The sequence below is a fragment of the Rhipicephalus sanguineus genome, chromosome 1 (assembly GCF_013339695.2).
Source record: "Rhipicephalus sanguineus isolate Rsan-2018 chromosome 1, BIME_Rsan_1.4, whole genome shotgun sequence".
In the NCBI taxonomy this organism is placed as follows: domain Eukaryota; kingdom Metazoa; phylum Arthropoda; class Arachnida; order Ixodida; family Ixodidae; genus Rhipicephalus; species Rhipicephalus sanguineus.
The window spans coordinates 114,896,593-114,920,298 of NC_051176.1; the positions used below are offsets into that span (position 1 = coordinate 114,896,593).

The 23,706-nt window shown below is 48.1% G+C and overlaps 1 protein-coding gene across 1 annotated transcript in view; it reads right to left on the reverse strand.

Annotated features, from left to right (window-relative positions):
* Positions 1-674: 674 nt before the first annotated feature.
* The window catches only part of LOC119379005 (uncharacterized), a gene marked incomplete at its 3' end in the record, with an annotated part of 28,533 nt that continues 5,501 nt past the window's right edge, over positions 675-23,706 (reverse strand). The window contains 2 exon segments of the mRNA XM_037648134.1: positions 675-882; positions 16,566-17,029. Of these exon segments, the coding sequence (XP_037504062.1) occupies positions 675-882; positions 16,566-17,029 (672 nt within the window).

A 23,706-nucleotide genomic window follows, 5' to 3' on the forward strand; every position in this document is an offset into this window, starting at 1 on the left:
CCCTAGAGAATCTGATGAACTTTCCAGCAAGTTAAGCTCACTTAACAAGGCACGACACCAACAGGCCCTAGCCCCCTGCCCCATGCAAATTTTGCCTTCAAGTGGTGCTTCACGGGAGCACACCTTTATGGAAGGACCCAAAACCAGCTTGGCTTTCCTGGGACGCACACGACACACGTTGCAGTAGGTCCTAGAATACAGTAAGTGTGGCCTGCAAAATGACCAAACCGCTACCACATTTGGTCTTGCCAATAGGCACCATGTGGTCATGGAAGCTGCTACCAGTGTCACGAATTGCCACTGTTCATCACGCAATACACGCTGCTAATGCATAGATGCTTCAGCTCTGTTCTCATTTCCAAAAATGGCGTTGTAAGGACATGGTCAAGTGTGCAAAATATCCCTTGCAGCCACTAACATGGACTGCCATCCAGATGCACATTTCATCACACCCGTGCATGGCAAACATGCACGGCACGAAAGAAAATGGGGCCACAATCACGATGAGCGTCACTCACAGTGGCAATCTGTAAAGACAGCATGTGGGTGACAGGTTTCCCGTAATCTAGGCCCACAGCAGATGCGGCCATAATCGACAAGACTCAGTCCTACAGCCTAGTTTAGACATCCTCACTAGAGAGTGCACAAAAGGGGTCAGCTCCCAGATCCCCCCCCCTGGGCAAGTGGTGCTGGAAGCGTCGGAGGCGGCGGAAGCTGCTGCAGTAAGTCCACGCCCGTCACCTGCACATCACTGGGGAACAGGCGCTTGTCGCGCGATGGTGGAGGTCGCAACAGGGGCACGCCACACACTGTGGCACTTTTGGTCGTTCCCATGGAGCTCGGTGGCAATCTGCTGTACAACGACACGTGCTTCGGGGAGACCTGCACAAAGGACAGTGGGGGGTTTGCCAAATGAGTTCCACAACACTACACAAAAAGGGGCTCTACTACTTTTGCACGTAGGCAGCATTAATACCAAAATGGCACATTCGCTGCAGCAATGCGAAAAAGTAATTTTTGCTGAGATCTGTTATCCTTATGGCAGAATGCCACTTCTCTTTCTTTTGTTTCTGTGTAGCCACGGCAGCAGACGGTCAAGTACTTCAAGCTCATTCCAGTACAAACAAGGAAGTACATAAAGAAATGCAAAGGTAAGGACCCCAACAAACACTTCTAAGCTGTGACACAAAGCTATGACAAAAGCTGAAGCCGCCGGTAGAATGCCACACCAATATGCGCCTTGCTGCTAACATCTGTATGTATCAAGTAAGGGTGTGTCCAGATGAGAACCAACACGAGATCCAGGTCACTGTTCCCGATTTTGATTATATTTACTCTAGGCAGAGGTTTTAGACCCAGAACAATGACAAGGAAGTTAGTTTCGTGAAAAAAAATTGTTCGCCTAAAATGTACAGTCAAACCTCACTAATTCGAACTCGGTTCATTCAAAATCCCACTTAATTCGAAGGATTTCTACGGCCCAGTATTTTTCAAAGTAAATTTGAGTGGATAATTTGAAGCACCGGACAGCACCAGCCCGGTTAATTCAAAAGCTTTGGGTGCCAGTGTGCCGAACTCCCAATCCGATTTCCCCGCAAATTCGCGGAAACAACGGCCCTTAGGAGCCACAGGGTAATGCAATGTAGTTCGGGGGGGGGGGGCTCACGTTGCAGCGCGACCTTCTCATTGAATTTTTCGAACGACTAAGTATATGAATAACATGTGTTACCGGTGACAATTGTATTGGATGCTGCAAATCACTTCTTGAATACTGCGCACTGTCAAGAACAAGTAAAAAATGTGTTTTTTTATAAAAATATTATGTTATCATGCACCGCAACAATATTTTCAGGAATAACTGTCTTCAATCTTTTTGAATTTTTCATTTTTTTGTGTGTAAGAGGTGCAGGAAATATCACGTAAACTTTGGAACTGCATCAGTTTTAAACTGAAGAAACACCTGATAACAAAAAAATGAAGTCCACAAAATAACCAGGACGAGATCAAATATTTTTAATGCAGATTGTTTACGCAAAATGCCTCATTTTTTTGGCACAAATGATGCGGCCAGGGAAAAACAAGAATGGGGAAGTACACCTCGAATACGGGCAAAACATAAGTCACCGGAAACAGTGACCAGTATGCTTACACAAACCATCACAAATGTACATTTAAATATGCAATAAAAATGCGGAACTAAGCAATGATCACTATGCATAATGCCCAAAATAAGGCAAAAGAACATGCTGCACGCACACTCACAGAAAACTGATATGTCCTTGGGCCAAGCTGCTCTCTCGGACGCACCATGTGGAGAGAACTATGAAGGAAGAGCGCAGAAATAACGAAGGAAACTATTTCAAAACTGTTTTAAAAGTGCGAACCACTATTGTGCACTGAATATAAAAGGAGGGTTGTCGCTTCTAGTTCAGAAAGCAATGAAGAACAATAACGACAAATGAAAGTAACAAACAATGCTGCTAGTACGGCTTCCCAATACCCGAGTTTGGTAACGGCCGCCTGTACCGACCTCTCAGTGAACAAGGTGAAGCTGTCGAATCGCTGTTAATGTCCACCTGATGCCCGAATTCGTATGTTTATATTAGGTCACGATGTTAACTGCTAAAAGGTACAAAATCCTCAAGCCTTTAAAAGTTGGTGAACAATAATATTACGTCACAATTACGGGCTCATTGACCTGACTCTGGAACAGCAGCGTCTTTTCCTTTCGTTTGCGCTGATTTTTGTCCTGCTCGGTATCAAGGACAAAGTTGACCCGGCGAGGAAGCTTAGCGAAGTGGTCAATGACTTCCGACACGCTGATATCGACATTTCTGAGGGCGTACAGAAGTACCAGGCCTACCATGCATTCCTCAGACATCGTGGAGCGTAAGTAGTTCTTAAGTAACCTCATGCTTGAAAACGTTCTCTCTGCGCTGGCAGTGGTTACTGGAAGGGTGGCTGGAATATGGAGTAGCTTGTACACATTTGGATAGAACCTGCTGTCGAGAGGGCATCGGTTTCTGTACTGGGGCGATGGTTTGCTGCTTTGTTCGCCCACTTTGTCCACCATAGTTGCAGTTCTCCCAAAACTAGCCCTCGTTTCGACGTCATGCGCAAAAACGGTCAGGAGATTTCTGCTCCTTTCTCCCATCATCTTGTATTGGTGGTAGTGAGGATGGTACAATTACTGAAAAGTACTTTAGAAGTGCCCTGTGCTTTTTCAAACCGTTGGTTTAACTGGGCTAGTACGTGGTACATGAACGTAATGAACAGGGTTCTGCGAAAATATTCTTCCGCGCTTTCGAATGCATTGCTCCCAAGGTTTTGCTTCCGGACACCGGCTCAACGGCTGGTGATCTCCACATTCCGTTTTTCTGCCAATACCTGCACTTGTGCAAATATTTTTGAGAAAGGAAGCATTCCGCGTTCTTGCGGTCATTTCAGTTGTATGCTGTACCGCTTCTATGTCCTCAATGGAAGCGCTCATGTCGATACTCCTCGTCTGCAGCTTCTTTGACAGTGGCAAAGTCAGTGCTAACACGTGTTCCCCCACATGCAGGCTTAAAGGAACGCTGATGACAAGAGTGCCAACATTAGACTGTTTGCCTGCACTGGTCTTTAGCCATTTCCGTTAAACTTAATCTCCTCTAGTGCTGCGATCAACGGCTCAAAGAGGCTCACAAATGAAAGCACTGCATCGTGCTTCTCGACCCAGCGCGTTTCGCATAGTCCCAAGAGGTGCTGCCTTGTAGACTCAGTACAGTGCAAGCTTGTCATTGTTGGCAAAAACGTGCGAGCGGCTAGAAGATTTACGGAAAAATACTGACGTCGCCTTTAGTGTCCCAGAACAGTTTCGGATGTCTGTGATGGAGCATGCCGCACACAGAAGTAGATTAAGGCAGTGACTAGTGCAGTGAGTGTACAGTGCGGCTAGATGTGTCCTCACGAACAGCAGCTTGAACACCTTCATTTTGTATTTAGTATTGCCACGTACGTTTCTGATCACTTTTGCTGCATTCGCCCACAAAGGCTGTCGGCAACGCTCAGCGCAACCCGCGCCTCATTCTTCGAGAAGCTTCACGATTGTTGTAGATGATTTTGTTAAGATTGCGCGCAAGACCGCGAAACGCTCGAGCTCATTCTAGAGATTGCGCAACCACCAGCGATATCGCTGGAAAGTTCGATAGCGCCTGTATATAAGCCGACGCGCTTGACCGCTTGTCAGTTGATCGACGGACGACGCCCTGTTCGCCGCTATCATTGTACAGCCTGTATTGCTGTAGTGCTAGTTCTGATTTTCCGGCCACAAGTTCGGCCAAATAAACAGTTTCATCCTGCAAACGCCGACTGCTGTCTTCGTCGACGTCACGACCACGTGACATCTGGTGGAGGTGCTGCTTCTTCAATGATCCGGACGCCCCCGCGAAGCGCTGACCCAAGCCCAAGCCGCGAAGAGGACGGCAGCAAAGAAAACCCGGATCGTCGAACAAGCCGCAGGCAGAAGGGACTGCAGCCAGAGCACGGGCTCCTTCCCGAACAAACCAGGCAGCCCCAGGTCACAACACCCACCGCAGCGACAATGACCGACCTCGTGCAGCCTGCGCCGATCCTGCTCCGGCAGCCCAAGGCGCCGCCAACCTTCCGCGGGTCGTCATTCGAAGACCCGGACACCTGGCTCGAGACTTTCGAAAGGGTCTCAACATTCAACAACTGGGACTCCGAGGACAAGCTGCGTCACGTTTACTTTTACCTTGAAGACGCAGCAAGGACCTGGTTCGAGAATCGGGAGTCCACTCTTCAAACTTGGGACGCCTTTCGAAGCGCTTTCCTGCAGACGTTTGCAAGCGTCGTTCGAAAGGAAAGGGCCGCAACCTTGCTGGAGACACGGGTTCAGCTCCCGAACGAAAGCGTGACCATCTTCGCGGAAGAAATGACCCGGCTGTTCCGCCACGCTGACCCCAATATGCCTGAAGAGAAGGTTCGTTTCCTCATGGCGAGGAAAAAAGGAACAGCTCTTCGCTGGACTTATGAGGAATCCACCGAATACCGTCCAGGAATTCGTCTCAGAAGCCACGACCATCGAGAAGACGCTCGAAATGCGCACCCGCCAATATAATCGCCGATCAATCCAAGACAGCCCGCTGTTCATGCGCTCGGCTCCGACGACCTGCGCGAAACAATCCGAGCGATCGTGCGAGAGGAACTGCGCAAGCTGTTGCCCTCACCCCAGCCTCAAGTGGACTCCATCGCAGACGTCGTTCGAGAAGAAATCCAGCAATCGCTGGGCACCCTTGAACCGCCACAGCCTCAGCCGCAAGCCTTGAGCTACGCCGCTGCCGCCCGACGCTACGCTCCCCCGCCGCGCCCGCGTCAAGACACCGCATCGACGCAGTTCCGTCGCCAGACAACCGCCGCAATCATCGACGCCCTACCGCCCACCTGGCGGCCAGCACTACACCCCGAGGAAGACCGACGTTTGGCGCGCCCCTGACAACCGCCCGCTCTGCTACCACTGCGGGGAGGCCGGCCACACGTACCGCCGCTGCCAGTACCGACAGATGGGACTACGCGGATTCGCTATCAACGCGCCGCGCCCGCAGCCAGGCGAACGGCCGCGCGACATCAACGACTACCTCACCGGAACACAGTGGCAAGAACGACGACCTTCCCGCTCGCCGTCGCCCGGCCGCTACATGTCACCGCACCGCCGGCAGTACACTGGCCCAAACCGGGGTCGGTCGCCTAGCCCGTATCCGGAAAACTAAGGGCAGCAACCGATGGAGGTGCGGTTGCTGAACGACGAAACGTTGAAGATCCTCCGCCGTCGACGACGACGCCGCGACGAAGTTCCGAGCCCCCGCCGCACGCCGAACGACGTCCTGACGAGGGAAACTTTGCGACCCGTGGAAGCAGACCTGACGACGCAACGCGGAAGCAGCGGTGCAAACCGACGTAGCCGTGACCCGACGCCGCGACGTACACGCAACGCAAGACGGCGGACTAGCGACCTCGACGTACTATTCGACGGACACAACGTTACCGCTCTCGTCGACACTGGGGCCGACTATTCCGTCGTCAGTGGGTCATTCGCCGCGAAGTTGAAGAAAGTTAGGACTGCTTGGAAGGTCCTGAAATCCGCACCGCTGGAGGTCATTTGATAACGCCGGCTGGAGTCTGCACAGCAAGAGTCAGCATCAGTGACCGAACCTATCCTGCGAGCTTTCTTATCCTGCAGCACTGTTCAGGGACGTGATACTTGGGATGGACTTCCTAAGTGAACACGGTGCCGTAATAGACCTGAGATCTGAGTCAATAACACTAACCTCAGAAAAAGCGCTGCCGCCACACACGACGCCAGGAAAGCCCGTATTGAATGTGATAGAAGAGCACGTCACCATTCCGCCTCTCTCCAGCGTCATTATTTCCGTCGGCACCGAAGAACACGCAGACCTTGAAGGTGTCATCGAGGGCGATCAGCACCTACTTCTCAACCGTCAGATTTGCGTCGCAAGAGGCATAGCCGAGCTGCGTGATGGCAAAGCAAAGGTAGTGCTGACAAATTTCAGCCACGAATATAGGCACCTCAACATTGGTACGACGGTCGCCTACATCCACGAATTCGTGGAATCCAGCAATGCTCTCGCCCTCTTCGATGCTACCGAACCTGCTTCGACGAATCGACGAAACCAACCAGATTTCGACGTCAACCCGAGCATCCCGAAGCACGAGCAAGACCAGCTAAAAACCCTGCTCCTGCAATTCAAGGACTGCTTCTCGTCGTCGTCAAGAATTCGACAGACCCCAGTCGCGAAACATCGCATCATAACAGAAGAAAGTGCCCGACCAATCCGTCAGAGCCCGTACCGAGTTTCGACGCGAGAACGCGAGGCCGTCAAGAAACAGGTCGACGAAATTGCTACGCGACGACATCATCCAGCCGTCCAAGAGTCCGTGGGCGTCACCTGTGGTGTTAGTGAGGAAGAAGGATGGAACCCTACGTTTTTGCGTCGACTATCGTCGCCTGAACAAGGTCACGAAGAAGGACGTGTACCCTCTCCACGAATAGACGACGCCCTAGATCGACTCCACAACGCCAAGTACTTTTCGTCGATGGACCTCAAGACCGGCTACTGGCAAATCGAAGTCGACGAGAGAGACCGAGAAAAGACTGCCTTCATCACACCAGACGGCCTGTTCGAGTTCAAGGTCATGCCCTTTGGTCTTTGCTCGGCGCCCGCGACTTTCCAACGCGTTATGGATACAGTACTGGCTGGCTTGAAGTGGCAGACGTGCCTTGTGTACTTGGACGACGTCGTTGTGTTTTCCTCAAATTTCGACGAACACCTTCGACGCCTTGAAGCTGTACTTCAAGCAATCAAGACCTCCGGACTCACCCTGAAGCCTGAAAAGTGCCGCTTCGCGTACGAGGAGCTCTTGTTTTGGGTCACGTGATCAGCAAGAATGGTGTTCGCCCGGACCCGCGGAAAACAGCTGCCATCGCTGCCTTCCCGCCACCCACCGATAAGAAGGCCGTACGCCGTTTTCTCGGCTTGTGCGCCTACTACAGACGCTTCGTCAAGGAATTTTCACGAATAGCCCAGCCACTAACGCACCTGACGAAGACCGACGTGCCATTCAAGTGGGAAACGGCGCAAATCGAGGCATTTGAAGAACTTAAACGACGCTTCAGATGCCCTCCAATACTAGCGCATTTCGACGAAGACGCCGATACGGAAATCCACACCGACGCAAGCAGCCTAGGACTCGGCGCCGTCCTCGTGCAGAAGACTGACGGGCTGGAGAGGGTCATCAAGTTATGCTAGCCGGTCGCTATCAAAGGCAGAAATCAACTATTCCACAACGGAAAAGGAGTGCCTGGCCATCATCTGGGCTACATCGAAGTTTCGCCCCTACCTCTACGGCCGGCCCTTCAAAGTTGTGAGCGACCACCACGCCTTGTGTTGGCTAGCTAACTTGAAGGACCCTTCCGGTCGCCTCGCACGGTGAAGCCTACGACTGCAAGAATTCGACATTCACGTCGTTTACAAGTCCGGAAGAAAACACTCTGACGCCGACTGCCTGTCTCGTTGCCCCCGTGGACCCGCCGCCGCAAGACGACCAGGATGATGACTGCTTCTTGGGAACCATAAGTGCCGACGACTTCGCTGAACAACAGCGATCCGACCCGGAACTCAGAGGCCTCATGGAATACCTCGAGGGCAAGAACGCCGTCGTTCCGAAAGTGTTCAAGCGAGCACTGGCGTCGTTTTTCTTACGCAACGGCGTTCTCCAAAAGAAGAACTTCTCGCCACGTCGAGCCAAGTACCTTCTCGTGGTGCCTCAAGAATTGCGACCAGAAGTCCTCGAGGCCCTGCACGACGACCCGACAGCAGGACACCTCGGTGTTTCCCGAACGCTGGCAAGAGTACAGGAAAAGTACTACTGGCCGCGCCTTGCCGCCGACGTCACTCGCTACGTAAGGACATGCCGAAACTGCCAGCGACGCAAGACACCGCCAACAAGACCAGCGGGCTTCCTTCAGCCGATCGAGCCACCTCGGCGGACCGTTCCAGCAGATCGGATGAACCTCCTGGGGCCGTTCCCAACGTCGACTAGCGGTAATAAGTGGATCGTCGTAGCTACCGACTACCTGACCCGCTACGCCGAAACAAGGGCCCTACCTAGAGGCAGTGCTGCCGAGGTAGCGAAGTTCTTTGTTGAAGATATCGTTCTGCGTCATGGCGCCCCAGAGGTCCTCATCACCGACAGAGGTACGGCGTTTACAGCGGAGCTAACTCAGGCGATCTTGAGGTACAGCCAGACAAGCCACCGCCGGACCACTTCCTACCACCCTCAAACCAATGGCCTCACCAAGCGGCTAAATAAGACCATCGCCGACATGCTGGCCATGTACGTTGACGTCGAGCACAAGACGTGGGATGCCATCCTTCCGTACGTGACCTTCGCATACAACATTCGCCTCATTCTTCGAGAAGCTTCACGATTGTTGTAGATGATTTTGTTAAGATTGCGCGCAAGACGCGAACGCTCGAGCTCATTCTAGAGATTGCGCAACCACCAGCGATATCGCTGAAAGTTCGATAGCGCCTGTATATAAGCCGACGCGCTTGACCGCTTGTCAGTGATCGACGGACGACGCCCTGTTCGCCGCTATCATTGTACAGCCTGTATTGCTGTAGTGCTAGTTCTGATTTTCCGGCCACAAGTTCGGCCAAATAAACAGTTTCATCCTGCAAACGCCGACTGCTGTCTTCGTCGACGTCACGACCACGTGACAGTATTTTGTATTTAGTTGTCGCATTGACAGCGAAAACAGTGAGGCACGGAACGCTAAATATTTTTTTGTCGTGTTCTTTTCCATGCAATTTTTTGTAACCACGGAAAACAACACGTGAAAAAAAGTATTCGCGCCTTGGGCTAAATAAATGTGAAAAATAATCCCTGGGGATTAACAGCTCATCTGAACTGGGGATAAAAAGATCATTCGCAATGCAGTGTGTGAGCGGACTGACTATTCGTCTGGTGAGGGATCTGTGAGGACCAAAAGCTGCCTTGTAGAAGTACTGCTAAAAAGAACGGATCCCGGAGGTTTCTTGGACCTGAGGCTCAGACCTTTTCGAGTAGCCATGTATGCTGGAGATATGAGCCTCGTGCAAAAAAACCTGTGTTGCCTTTTGCCTCCTGCACACAGCAAGCTGGTCCAGCGCGGAATGCTCGTGCCCTGTTTACACAATGCATTGACCAAGTCTTGTTACCATTCGATGCAAGAAAGCTTCTGCGGGCAAATTGCTCGTTTGAAGGCAGCTGGATATCCACGCCGCCTGCTGGTATCTGTTTCGGAGAAGTTGCGCAAGTTTTCGAAGATCAGTGACACGTGCACTGATTCGTGGGCAATAGTTCGTAAGAAGGGGCTGTGATTCCATACCTGCATGGTATATCACACAATATCAAAAAGATTGGTCTAGGAGCGGGGATTTCAGTTGTTTTTTTTCTGCGCCTAATAAGTTGTCGCAGTTATGTGCCAGAACCAGCCCGGTAGAAAGGCCTTCCAACAGCTGTAAAATTAGGCACCGAAATGAATTTGTTGAATGTATGAAGGGCGCAGTGTTTAACATACCTTTGTCCTGTGGTCAAAGTTACGCCGGACAGACAGGCACATGCCTGAATGTGAGATTGCTCGAACACAATCAGACAGTGAAAAAAGGTTGTGATGGTTTCTTGGTGGCTCATTGTGCAGAATGCAAATGCGTGCCTTTATTTGACAGTACAACAGTGTTGGCAACTCGCCCTAAGGATAGCACCAGGATCATTGAGGCGGCAGCGATTGCTAATGGAAGCTGCGTCAGCAAGCCATGCATCGCACTAACAAACAAGGAACTAGATTACTTAAATTCACCTGCACGTGTTGGTCCCATGTAGTTTTACTGTTTTTTGTTTAGGTTTCCCCCTTGTGCGTTGACTGATATCGTTGTAATCGCATGTGACAGGTATATGTCGGTGTGTTGCTTTAATAAACGATAGTTGGAAATTAGCGCTTGTACTCGTCGTTTCTTTGTCCGTTGTGCACTTTTTGCGCTTAAGTTTTAGCGGTATGGAATACCAACTAGCCCGCTCCCACACCTTGCTTTGTAGAAGTAACTGCATGGAGAGTAACTATTAGACCCGGGGACGTTAGTCCTTAAAAAAATAATGTACTTAAACGTGCGTCGCCTTGTAGACCTTCTAGGTTCGGAAGAACACAATGGCAGACGCCGGCTGCGTGAAAGTAAGGTAAAAATAGGAACAGTCCTACCAGAGTCAATTTTATTTTATTGTTCAAAAAAGAAATAAGAGCGATACCGTTTCACAAACTGCATGGTTGGAAAAAATCTTACAGAAAAGCCACCTTCCTGAACCTTTCAACTGTCCACGGCATTGTCGTGCTCGAAAAAAAAAAACACATTTTAGACGACATCCTGTGTGGTTTTCGGTGAAAGTGGTTATTTCGGACGGCGGTGTATAATAGAATGAAAAAAAAAAATTTTTTTAATTTCAAGGGGTGGAGGTGGCGAGGAGGCTGAAGCCCAATAAATCCCACCTCCCGGGTGACGCCCCTGGTCGGTGGTTCATGAGAGCACGAAAAATTTCGGGGGTAGCTGAAGCCCCCTAAGCCCCCCCCCCCTGGCTACGCCCCTGCAATGTAGCGATACTAGTGAGCATAGGTCGGCAAACTCACTCATGAGTAGACTCACACAGACTCACTTAGACTCAGATCAAGCCATGAGTCTGAGTCAGAGTGAGTCCGGGTGAGTAATATTTCGGTGAGCTTGAGTCCGAGTGAGTCCGGCTGAGAAAATCTTAGTGAGTCTGAGTGAGTCCGGTTGAGGAAACTTTTGGTGAGTCTTAGTCCGAGTGAGCCCTAAGTGCAAAATATATTCCCTGAGTGAGTCTGAGTGAGCTCCACACATTTTTGCCGATCTATGGTTCTATCTACACAACTTCAGCGTTACTATCAGCCTTATTTCGGCTCACGTTTATACTCCCGTGGACTCACATATACTTCAAAGCACCAGCGTTCATATGCCAGCTCAATATTTATTAATAAGGGCGTGAGTTACGGTGAGGGGGGAGGAGCACGTTGCCCCCCCCCCCCCCCCCGCAAACTCTTTCACAGGAAGTTTTTGATAAAAATATCTCGTGTAAGGTACCTCTTTCAATAAAATTGTCCTTACTGGGTTGCAAACACTGATAACTAATATTTGAAGGTACGAGGTCAAAAGGCGCCAAGTAGAGCACCAATTATGCAAGATATTGGTGTTAAAGAGCATTGACACCATGTTTGAAAAAGCCAATTATACGCTAACGGACTCATGAGTCAATTCACTCAGACTCACTCAGACTCCGATAGATCCGTAAGTCTGAGTCCGAGTGAATATTATTTTGGCGAGTTTCAGTTCGAGTGAGTCCGGTTGAAGAAAATTTTGGTGAGTCTGAGTCCGAGTGAGCTCTAAGGACAAAATATATTGCATGAGTGAGTGAGCTATGCTAGTGAGTGACAGGTGAAGCACCCCAGCTTCACTGCTGCCAAAGTCAGTTTCACCGCAAAGGCCAAGCTAAACAAAGTGAGGCTGGCAGCTAACTCTTTTGGATTCAATCTCACGTAACTACAAAACGGTGGAGTAAGAGAATATGGCCGCTCTAGCGAGAGATGCTTGTTCCACAGTCTCTTCACACATTAAGAGCGCAGCACATAGAAGGGTATAGAGCCGAACGCTGATGGTTGCCGAGATAGCGCACACGCCGGCGATCGTGACCGCGCCCTTAGAATCAGAGTTCAAAGTTGCTGCTCGAGCGACCACCCCTCGCGTTTTTGCATGTTCGTTCAAGACGGGTGCGGCATTTCTTCTCTGCTTCGACGGAAGGCCTCCCGAGCGGGCTGATGTTATCACATGCACTCTCCGAACGACAGAGATGGGCTGGCTCATTTGATCTCTGCTTCAGCCACGTTCGTCACACCCGCTCGCGCACTTTTACTCGCGGTAGAACATACGATGCACGGGGGGATGTTATCAATTAGGACTTGATACGGGACACGAGGGCAACAGCAAAAACCCATCGAATGTGTCCATATAATTGCTATCGCAACAACAGAAAAAGTGGTTTTGTCGTCAGCTGAAATGTGCACCTGCGGAAGACGTGCTTCACTCAAACCGCAGGTCGGCAAACTCACTGATGAGTTGACTCACTCAGACTAAGATCGAGCCGTGAGTCTGAGTTTGAGTGAGTCTGGGTGAGTAATATTTTGGTGAGTTTGAGTCCGAGTGAGTCCAGCTGAGAAAATTTTAGTGAGTCTGAGTCGGAGTGAGCCCGGTTGAGGAAAATTTTAGTGAGTCTGAGTCGGAGTGAGCCCTAAGCGCAAAATATATTTCTTGAGTTAGTCTGAGTGAGCTCCACACTTTTTTGCCGACCTATGGTTCTATCTAAACAACTTCAGCATTACTATCCACCCTATGTCAGCTGATGTTTATACTCCCACCAACTCACACGTACTTCAAAGCACTGGCATTCATATGCCAGTTCAATGTTTATTAATCCGACGCGTAATTTACGTGGGGGGGGGGGGCAGGTTGACTTCCCTCCCGCAAACTCTTTTACAGGAAGTTCTTGATAAAAGTATCTCGTGTGAGTCATCTCTTTCAATAAAAATGCCCTTATTGGATTGCAACTACTGATAACTCGTATCTGAAGGCACGAGATCAAAAGGCGCCAAGTGGAGCACCAATTATGCGAGGCATTGGTGTTCAAGAGCATTGACACCGTGGTCGAAAAAGCCAATTACACGCTAACGGACTCAGAGTCGACTCACTCAGACTCAAATAAAACCATGAGTCTGAGTGAGTCCGAGTCAGTAATAAGTAGAATTGAAAACTGGGCAAGTTGGTAACGATTCATAGCTGGTCGAGGTAAACAGCGCAAAAGACGAAGACAGAGCAAAGGAGGGACACAACACGAGCGCTGACTTTCAACTGAAAATTTAATGAAGAAACATGTTTTGCGCATGCTCTCTCAAGGCAAGGAAAAAAGGAAAAAGAAAACACTTCTCTGTGGCACGAGGCAACTTATCTTAACAACGTTAGTGGTTACTATAATCTAAAAAAGATATTTCATTGTCATGGAGGGCTATTGACTGCTGGCTGACACAATTTCGCCCTGCCTTTTGAATTCTGTGGGCCTCGAATATTTCCCTTGTCAGGTGGTCCCGGTGGCGGAAAAGAACACTCGTTCTGGAAAATTCTGGCGTGCACCCGCATTCCCGGCAGTGTATGGACAAGTGTGTCACGGGCACTGTACTTCCGAGGGAATTTTGGTGCTCCCTCAGTCTCGTATTTACACAGCGCCCCGTCTGACCAATATAAATGTTTACGCACACGAAGGGTATGTTGTATATACAACTCCTATGGCACATGGTACAAACAAATTCTTGTGCTTAATGGGGCATGCACTGTTCACCAACGGGCCTTTTTCCACGTGTTTCCGTACTGCCGCGCAAGCATTGCCGACCTTATTCATGGCCGCGAAAACTATTTCAATACCATGACGTAAAGCCACCTTCTTAAGCCTATGTGACAGTTGGTGAATGTAAGGTAAAACGACAAATTTCTTCTTTTCCTTTTCTTTGGCTGGTGCTGAGTTACCTTTCAGGTCACTCTTCAAATTTCGCATAAGCTTATCGCAAGCTAGCAAAACAACATCTTCCGGATAATTAGCTTCTTTTAGCCTCAGGATTTGTGATTGTACGCTCACGTGCATCTTATGATCAGCGTACGAGCGTACAATCGGCGGCTGCTCGAGCAATTTGAGCACTTGCACTGCTGGCAGAGTTCTTGCCTGCAACGTCTACTTCGAAAACCCAGTTCTAACACTTCAACGATCACGTTTCCCAGCCACAACACATCGCCAAATCTGTCACACAGGCCATTATTAAATTCTTTACTTTACCAGAAAGAATGGGCGAATGATTGCATCATGAAGCGCTGACGCTGCAAGGAGCAGGTGACATGCTGCACGCATGCCATCACTGTGTTGCAGTGAAGCATGTCTTCTTTTCCACAGGCGCGCATTTCAGCTGACCACGAGACTGTGTTTTACTTTTTTTTCTTTTCTTTTGCGCAGGCAGCAGCGAGGCCCGCCGTGTTCCCGGGTTTGCAGCCAGATTGGGACTAGGTATTGCTGGAAAACACAACCCTTAGGGCCTCAAACTAGCAGAAACAGCAAATGACCAACTCTGATTACTTTCGGTAATTCAACAAAGTTCTTTGCATCCCACTTTTTGTATGTTTCGTTAATTCGAAAACCCACTTAATCCGAAGATTTTTCACAGTCCCATGAGTTCAAGTTAAAGAGGTTTTACTGTATACAAATTTCAACCACAAGAACACTTTTTCCGCCAATTTCGCAATCTCTGCACTTTGAGCGCACCAAGCGAAAAAAGAAAGATTGTACTTCTTGGTCACAATACTCATTCCCATAAAAAAAGCGACGAAATGCAATGCTATGACTAGTTTGATGTCGACAGACCTCTGAGAAAAAAAATCACAAACATGGTAAATGACACAAAATATCTGTATTTCAAGAATTTATTACTGTACATAAGGTAAACTGAGGATGATAAAACTCGATACACATTGACTTTCATATTAACTTTCTTTTAAAATAATTGTTGTGGTTATTGCACTGACTGTTATACTTTGAAATTATGCCAATTACATTGCCCGAATGATTACAGTGTGTCAAACCGAACAAATTTGTCAAGGCATCACATCGTGCAACCCTGTAACGCAGGCAAGTGGTTTGGCCCAGTCAATGTGCATTTTACTTTGGAAGTGCAGTAAAAGCTTGTTAATTTGAACTCAAAGGGGACTATAAAATTATTCGAATTAAGCAGAGTTCTGATTAGCGGGCACGTTCTAGAATGGACGCATATTGTGCCACACTGCGTGGACAGAACTCAAAAAGCTCCCTCTGCACTCGTTATCGCAAATTAGGCAGTACTACATGTTTGTGGCAAGTGATTTCACGGAGCTCTAACAGCAAACAGAATTAATCGATCAGACAGTGATACGCCAGAAACAATCAGCGACATGCATTCATGTGAGCAATTGAGACTTAATGTCGAAGTATATGACGCTATTTAGCTCCAAAACACGTTTATTTACGTGGCAGAGTTAATGCAGTCAAAATTAAAAATAATCAGCAATTTGCATTTGCTTGCGTTTCTTCTGTTGCGACTCCATGAGCATTGCTTGCAACTTGCCCAAGAGCTCCAGCGCAGCATCCAAATTCTCATCTGCTGAGAAATGCTGCCGTTTCGTTGTTCTGCAACACATTGTGATCACTGTGGACCGACTTCTGCGAGGAGCAATGAAAACCAGCGGCTTCCAGTTTGAATTAACTGTTGCCGATACTGGAACCATTAGAGTTATTGGGAGTTTTGGCCCATAAAAATACACAGGACTGTGCCGGGATTAGAGTGTCAGTTCGAATTAACCGACTTGGAATTCACGAGCTTTTACTGTATATATATGTGCTGCTCTGACGGGAGTGACTGTCAATGTGCACACACATGATGCCCAGCAACGTGACGATGAATGGTCATGTGACCTGTTGGTGCAATGCCCTTGACACGTCACCTGAACTATAGTGCGTGTGAGAGAGTGCAAAGTGGCCCACGTATTGGACAGACCACGCACGCATATTTTAAATACCGAGGCAAGGGACAGCACACGCTGGTGCTGCCCACGTCATGATGGCCAGTGCTCAGTCATCCTTTGATATCTCTACTAGTGCTTCGCTTTTCAAGGAATACTGCACAATCAATTGTTTAGAGAATTTGGATTGTCCCAGATAGTACGCTTCTTTTGATTTTGCTTTCTTTTTTTCCAGAAACATGTCTAATTGAAATCCAGTAATAAAGTGAACAAAAAGTGGGGACCGAAGGCAAGTTGCCCTAGGAACAGTGTCTCAAGCCACACAGAATAAGATTCTTTTGTTAGCAGTGTCACCTGAGCTTTGCGTACGGCCTCCATCTTGGCATCAAGCCAGTCAAAGGCATCCACCTGCGAAGGCAGCCCTTGAGACTGGCCACTATTGTTGGGCGTTGACAGCAGGTCATCGACACTCAGCGATGGGCAACTGCTGACACGAGACAGCGGGGCTGCACTCTCAGCCGTCACGCACGAGTAGTATCGGTCAGAGCTGTCCAGGTTGGAGTAAGTGGGCCGAGCGTCGTTCAGCCTTGCGACGTTGTAGTAAGAACGCTCCACATTCGGTGGCGAGGCATTGTAGTAGGTCGCAATGGACTCCCCGACAGTGGGGAACGTCAGCCCACCAGCTGGCACCGATTTGCGGATGGGGGCAACCTGGAGAGTGGTGTCGATTTCACTGCACAGGTCAATCAGGACTCCCTCTTTGACAGGGCTGGGCTTGGATTCGGGCTCTGGAGGGGAATCACTCGACCCGCAGGCACCTGCGACGCAAGCCCAAATAGGTCACGTTTCACCAACTCTACCTTACAAAAGGATGTCCGCTACACTACCACTACGCAAAGAATGAGTGGTCCACTTGTGCATTTCAGATGGCTTGCAATTTCTCCTGAACAGTTCAATATGGTGGTATGCTGGGCCAGTTTGTGTAACAGACTGTAGATTGCATGAGCGGAAAACCGCAGGAATAGAAGGAAAGAATTTGACAGGACAGAACTGCAACTGAGGTTGCACGACGTGCACGTCGCAACGCCGTGCTATTTTCTTGAGGTTATGTGAAACGCCATGTTGGCGCATCCAGGACGGGGCAGAGACACACACACAGCGCTAACTTTCAACAATGCCGGTGCGTGACAAGCCACATGATCAAACAACCAACCGTACATTTAATGCAAATCATCATGTCACACCCAAATATTCTATTTCTTTAGCTGATAATGATACAGAGGGTTTACTAATGCACGTACTACCAAACATGGCGATGAATTGCGATTCGATTATAAGCCTTGTCATTTCGTCACTGCTCTTCCCAATGACGCTCGTGTGATTGAAGGGGGTTTGGCATGCGCACTCCTTGCAGCAAATTGCGCGAAACCCCTCTGGCTGCACCACTTTATTCCTGTGCTCGTTGAGCCTCTCATTAACGCATCGACCGGTGTGTCCCACATAGCATGCACCGCACGTTAATGGGATCTGATAGATGACTCCTGTGTTGCACGCAAGAAGCCCGTTACGGTGGTTCTTATCACATTCACCTTTTTCCGTGCACTCCGGTTTCGTCTTTTGGCAAAGACTGCTTAGCTTGTTCGGCGCCGAGAAAACGACGTGCACGTCGCAACGCCGTGCTATTTTCTTGAGGTTATGTGAAACGCCATGAATGTACGGGATCACAGCTATCACAGAAGAGATCACAGAATATACGGGATCACAGCTGGATTAGGACCAAAGTTCGCCGTGGAAGCTAGGAGGAACAAGTGTGAGCTTTTATCTATTGTACGTCGGGTCCCTCACCCATCACCTGAGGACGAAGCAGCTAGAATGAACTCTGAGGGCGTAGATGTGCTATCACGATGTAAGCCCTCTGGTTCTAAGCTTCCTGTGAAGCGCACAGTCTCTTTTTTACATGAGAATTTGTTATGCATTGTTCCCGCGGACAAGGAAGGCAGTTTTACCGTCCTTTCGCACCGATCATTTGACAAAAGGCAGGCGACGCCATTAGATCAGCTTTAGTGAACATCAATGTGTTTCACTTAATGCGGGCCAAAACCTGTGTGTTTCTGCCATTGCATTCAAGAAGGAAGCATAATACCCGAATGCAGTTCACTCTGGGAATCGCTTGCCCGTCCCTTGTGGTTAATAAGATTTGTGCAAAGGCTATCAAGTTATGCAAACAGATGAACCTAACAGGTTCGCAAAAGAGCATTGAAAAGAATAAGGAGCTTAGCCTCGACGTGTTTTTTAGCGCGAAGAGACATAAAGACAACGTCCTGTTAAGGGTTATCATATCAGAAAAGGACACCTGGCAAAAATGCATGGCGTCATTTTTAATGGATAAGCTTAACATTCTGGATATCAAATGACCCGTTTCTTGTTTTAAACTCTGAGCAGATATTAGAGTTTGTCGAACAGCATGCCAAGAAAGGAATGAAAGCGTTCTCGGCAGATATAAAGGACCTTTATTATTCACTGCCACACACCTAAGTAATGACTTGCATTCACGATTGCATTCAAGAATTTTGAGTTGTCAAATTTCAGAATGAAGCAGGTGTGTCTGTAAAAAGCTTCAAAGAGCTTCTATCTGTCGTCAGCTTTCATTACTTGGAAGGGATATCTGCAGAATAATGGTGTGTGTATTGGATCCTATCTTGCTCCAGTTTTCAGTAATTTGTACTTAGCTAAGTTACACAGAGAACTCAATGAAGCATTACAAGGGTCGCATGTCCTTGAAGCTTTCCGTTTTGTAGACGATTTCCCACTATTTATTGACAATGCCTCCGAACAGTTCGAGCATGTGTGTTCCAGCATCCAAATCCTCGTTCAAAAGTGTCTAGAGCCACTCCAAGTGCCTTTTGAAATGCCTTGTGATGGTGTCATTTGGTTTTTAGATGTGCAATTTATTTTCAATGATAACCAGACATGCTGGTATTATCACCCTCGTGCAAACAAGCCATTACTGCCATATAATTCAGCTCACTCCAAAGTTGTCAAGCGAGGCATAATTAAGATGTGCCTTACTAACACTTTGAAGAAGTCATGTGATCACTGTTTACCCCTTAGAGTCAGAGAGCAAACAAAACGTTTAGGTGACTCGGGGTACCCACAACACGTTATGGACTCAGTCGCAGAAAGCCTGCTTAGGCAACTCCGCTCCACCGGAGCCACGCAAGCACGCCCAGCAAGGAAAAGTGTAGCTCTGACATTCATAGCGTTTCACATTACCTGAAGAAAATAGCACGGCCTTGCGACGGGCACGTCGTTTTCTCAGCGCCGAACAAGCTAAGCAGTCTTTACCAAAAGACAAAACCGGAGTGCACAGAAAAAGGTGAATGTGATAAGAATCCCGTATCAGGCTTCTTGCGTGCAACACAGGAGTCATCTACCGGATCCCATTAACGTGTGGTGCATGCTGTGGGACAAACCGGTCGATGCGTTAATGAGAGGCTCAATGAGCACAGGAATAAAGTTGCCAAGGTGCAGCCAGAGGGGTTTCTCGCAATTCACTGCAAGAAGGGCGCATGCCAACCCCTTTTTAAAGGGACACTAAATGCGAATATTAAGTCGACATTGATTGTTGAAATAGCGGTACAGAAACCTCGTAGTGCTACTTTTATGCCAAGGAAGTGCTTATTTTGAAATAAAATCACGTTTTAGTGGTCCGCATCGTGTTAACACACTTCAAGTCACCCGTCTGAAAGAGGTATTTTGCACGTCACTGTTGCCGTGCCCAACGTTGCCCGCCTTTACTGCGCGGCAGCGTGCACTGGCAGCGTGCACCATTCGGGCATCCCGCAACAACACATGCATGCGGCATTTCGTCGAACTTTCTTTCAGAGCGACGTTCACGACCGTGCAAAACACACGCGGCAGTACGCGATACCGAAACTACCACTGCAGCGCGACCACATGAGCGAAGCAGGGCGCCGGGCGAAGCGCAGTTCGGCAAAAACGGAACTTCTGAACCACAGTTCCCCATGGCAACGCCAAGGAGGTTCTTTTTTTCCATGAATCAAACAGAAACGAACAAGCAGCATTTTATTACGTCTCTTGATGCACGGAAGGTTCTTTTTTTATTGCAGCTAGTTTGATTCCTGGTGATTAATTGTATTCAGACTCTCCCACATCATCGGGATCACTTCCAAATGTCCCACTCGTGGCGGTCACCGTGTGATACATTTAGCTTAATTTCTCGGTAAGTAGGGCACTGCTGTTGATAATACTGCCGTTTTAGACGTCATACATTGAGCTTTCACTATGACATAAATTGTTATTTGCATTTGGTGTCCCTTTAATCACACGAGCATCATTGGAAAGCGCAGCGACAAAATGACAAGACTTATAATCGAATCGCAATTCATCGCCATGTTTGGTAGTACGTGCATTAGTAAACCCTCTGTATCATTATCAGCTAAAGAAATAGAATATTTGGGTGTGACATGATGATTTGCATTAAATGTACGATTGGTTGTTTGATCATGCGGCTTGTCACGCACCGGGTTAGGGTACACATGTACTGTTGATTCTCGGAATAAACGGCATTGTTGAAAGTTAGCGCTGTGTGTGTGTCTCTTGCTCTGCCCCGTCCTGGATGCGCTATACATCGGATGTTACGTTACAACTGCAGTTTATTGGAAATTTTTTTCCCACACGAGAGCACAGAATCGTGCATGTGCAGCCACCTTATCACAAGAAAGACAAGGCCCACAGGAAGGTTACTTATCCAAAATGATATTTACCTATGTAAAAAGCCTATTTCGTTATCATTCAATGCTACCGAGCGAACACCGATGCATGCGGTTAAGTTTGCTTTACGTGATCTTGCTGGCCAGTCTGTGTTTTGATTTGCAATGAACATCAGTGCTCGTAAACTGCGGATCACACCCGCAACATTTGCAGTGCAGAGAGAGGTGCGTGCCACCTGCAAGAGCCTTCAATGACGACACACGAGTCTGTCGCCGGCCCGTCTAGCCGACGTACACTTTTCCGCAGCTCAACGGAATTCTGTACGCCACCTCAATGATACACAGAACAAAATGCATGGCATGTTTTTTTGTGCCACCTTCCTTGTTTACGTTTCCCTTCCCATGATTTTTAACCATGGAGCACGGCTTGGCCAGTTTGCAGGGGGCTGTAAGCAGGACGTCAACCCCGTGCTTGCGACCAGTCTTCTTCGAGTTGTGCGACACAGAATGCACATACGGCATGACCACAATCTTTTCTGTTTTACTTTTACCCTGGCTGTTGGTAGCATTTGTCCTCTTTAACTTCTTTAATGACGTGCGACCACTGCAACTTTCCTTCTATTCCTGCTGTTTTCCGCTCACACAATCTACAATTTTTCTCGACAGATTCGGCTGCAATGCACCTTTTTTCAAGTTTGTCACGGCAAGTTTTGGTCTGACGTACCACAGTGGTCGCATTTACTGCACGTTCGGCATGCCCAGTTTTGATATCACCTCGATTGGATCCTGAATATCGGTGTTTTACTATCTCAAATTACATGTGTTATTTGGGATTTCTAAATAAAATGGTTCTGCCATAAATAGTCACGTGCAACAACTTTTCCAGACACACAACTGCCCTCAAGTTAATAACGAAATAGTTTACTTAATGAGTTCTTTGTTAATTAATAATACTATAACTTTAGGTGTGGCAAAGTATTGCCTCTTCAACAACAGTCCACAGATGACAGGTGCCTGACTGTCATAGCACTTTTATAAATATTCATACTGCCTGAAAAAGGGGGTCCAACAACAAAAACTTTGGGAGTGAAAAAAAAAATTGGGGGACCTTAGCTTCGCCTTTAAGAGTTGACGCGATAGCGAAATCCGGCCCCTAGTGCGCACTTCAACCACTAAGTGCATACTTATTAATGTGTATTGTAGTACACACACACACGCACGCGCGCGCGCGAATTTTACAGGCTTTCGATCAAGGAGGTTTAAAACAAAATTCTGGAGTGGAAGCTCTCGAAACGCCTTGCCATTGAAAGTGAAGCCAGCTTTTGGCCCACCAAAGAGTTCGCAAACATGCTCTTTTCTGGTGGTGCATACTTAGAGATCAAATGGCTTTGATCTGTTATTGTAAATGCTACGTCAATTATAAAATAAAAGATCCTTGTTGCCGACAAAGTAACCCCGTCGAGTGCAGTATTGACGATTGATGTCCAATAAAATTTGCCATGACTTTGAAGCTACTTACGAAAACTAGTAACACAAAGACACATTACAGCAGGTATCTGACCCATAAAAGTTACCATAATTAAACTTCTCTGGCGTGCGTGGAAAACGTTCGCCTTTCCTTCGCCAAACGCTGATGGTTATCGTGCCCTAGAAAGATGGCGGGTGCAGCCGCCATCTTTTGGTGGGCACGGCTTCACTATTGCGCAATAATCGCCACTCCAGCAATTTTTTTTAACCTCCTTGCTTTCGATCTAAAGCAAGAGTCGCATGGCCTCCAAGATATACGCCGCGCGCCGGCCCTCTCGGATGCAATGAAAAGTCGAGACATATTTCTCACAATGCCTCACAGATGGCAGCACATTATCTAGCGTTTTGCTGCGTGGCTTGATATGTTTTCCTCTAGATGGACATAGTTGTCCCATTTTTAGAGCTGTTTGAAAGTTCGTGTGTGTATTTAGCGGCGATGGCTGCACTATCCCGGCGTTTTTCGACGTAGTTTGATTGCCTCGCGGAATGCGCCTACCGTATGGGCTCGTTTTCGTCGTGACACCTGCCGAACAAAATGCGTCGAGATCCTTTCACTACATGACATTTATGTAGTGTTTTTGTCCGAAGCAGCTGCAAGCAACATCGTGGCTTTGTGGTAAGACACCTGCTTGCCACGCGAACGGCCCGGGTTCGATCCTCATTGGGGCGAAGATTTTATCGTTTATTTTATTTGCTACTTTCTCGATTTTTCGCTCAAGGATGAATTTTCCGCTCACAACCAACGGTGCCGACGCCGACAGCGGAATTTCTGCGACACGAGCTCTCTAACGCTACCGCGTTAAAATGAAACACACAGTAGTGTTCCTGTGGAGCACTGACAGGAACAATAAACCACCGCCACCCGTAGCACACTCTGGTACGTAACAGCGGGACACTTGAATCCACTGTTCCATGCAGGGCTGGGCAAAGATACTTTGAAATTGTATCACGATACGATACAAGATACTCAAGCAAGAGTGTTTGAGATACAATACAAGATACTGCCGCAATAATTGTATCCGATACGATACTTGCAATTGTATCTTAAGATACTTTGATACATTCGCAAATTGTTATTATAGATCCATATTATGTAGCAGCAACGCCTATACACGAAAAGTCTGCTTGAAAATTTCTTAACTGTGACCTATGTTCTTTCATTTGAATGAGATGTCTGTTAGTATCTCAAAAGTTTTCCCCTTCTTGCTCAAAGTACATTAGTTTGCTTCCAAAAC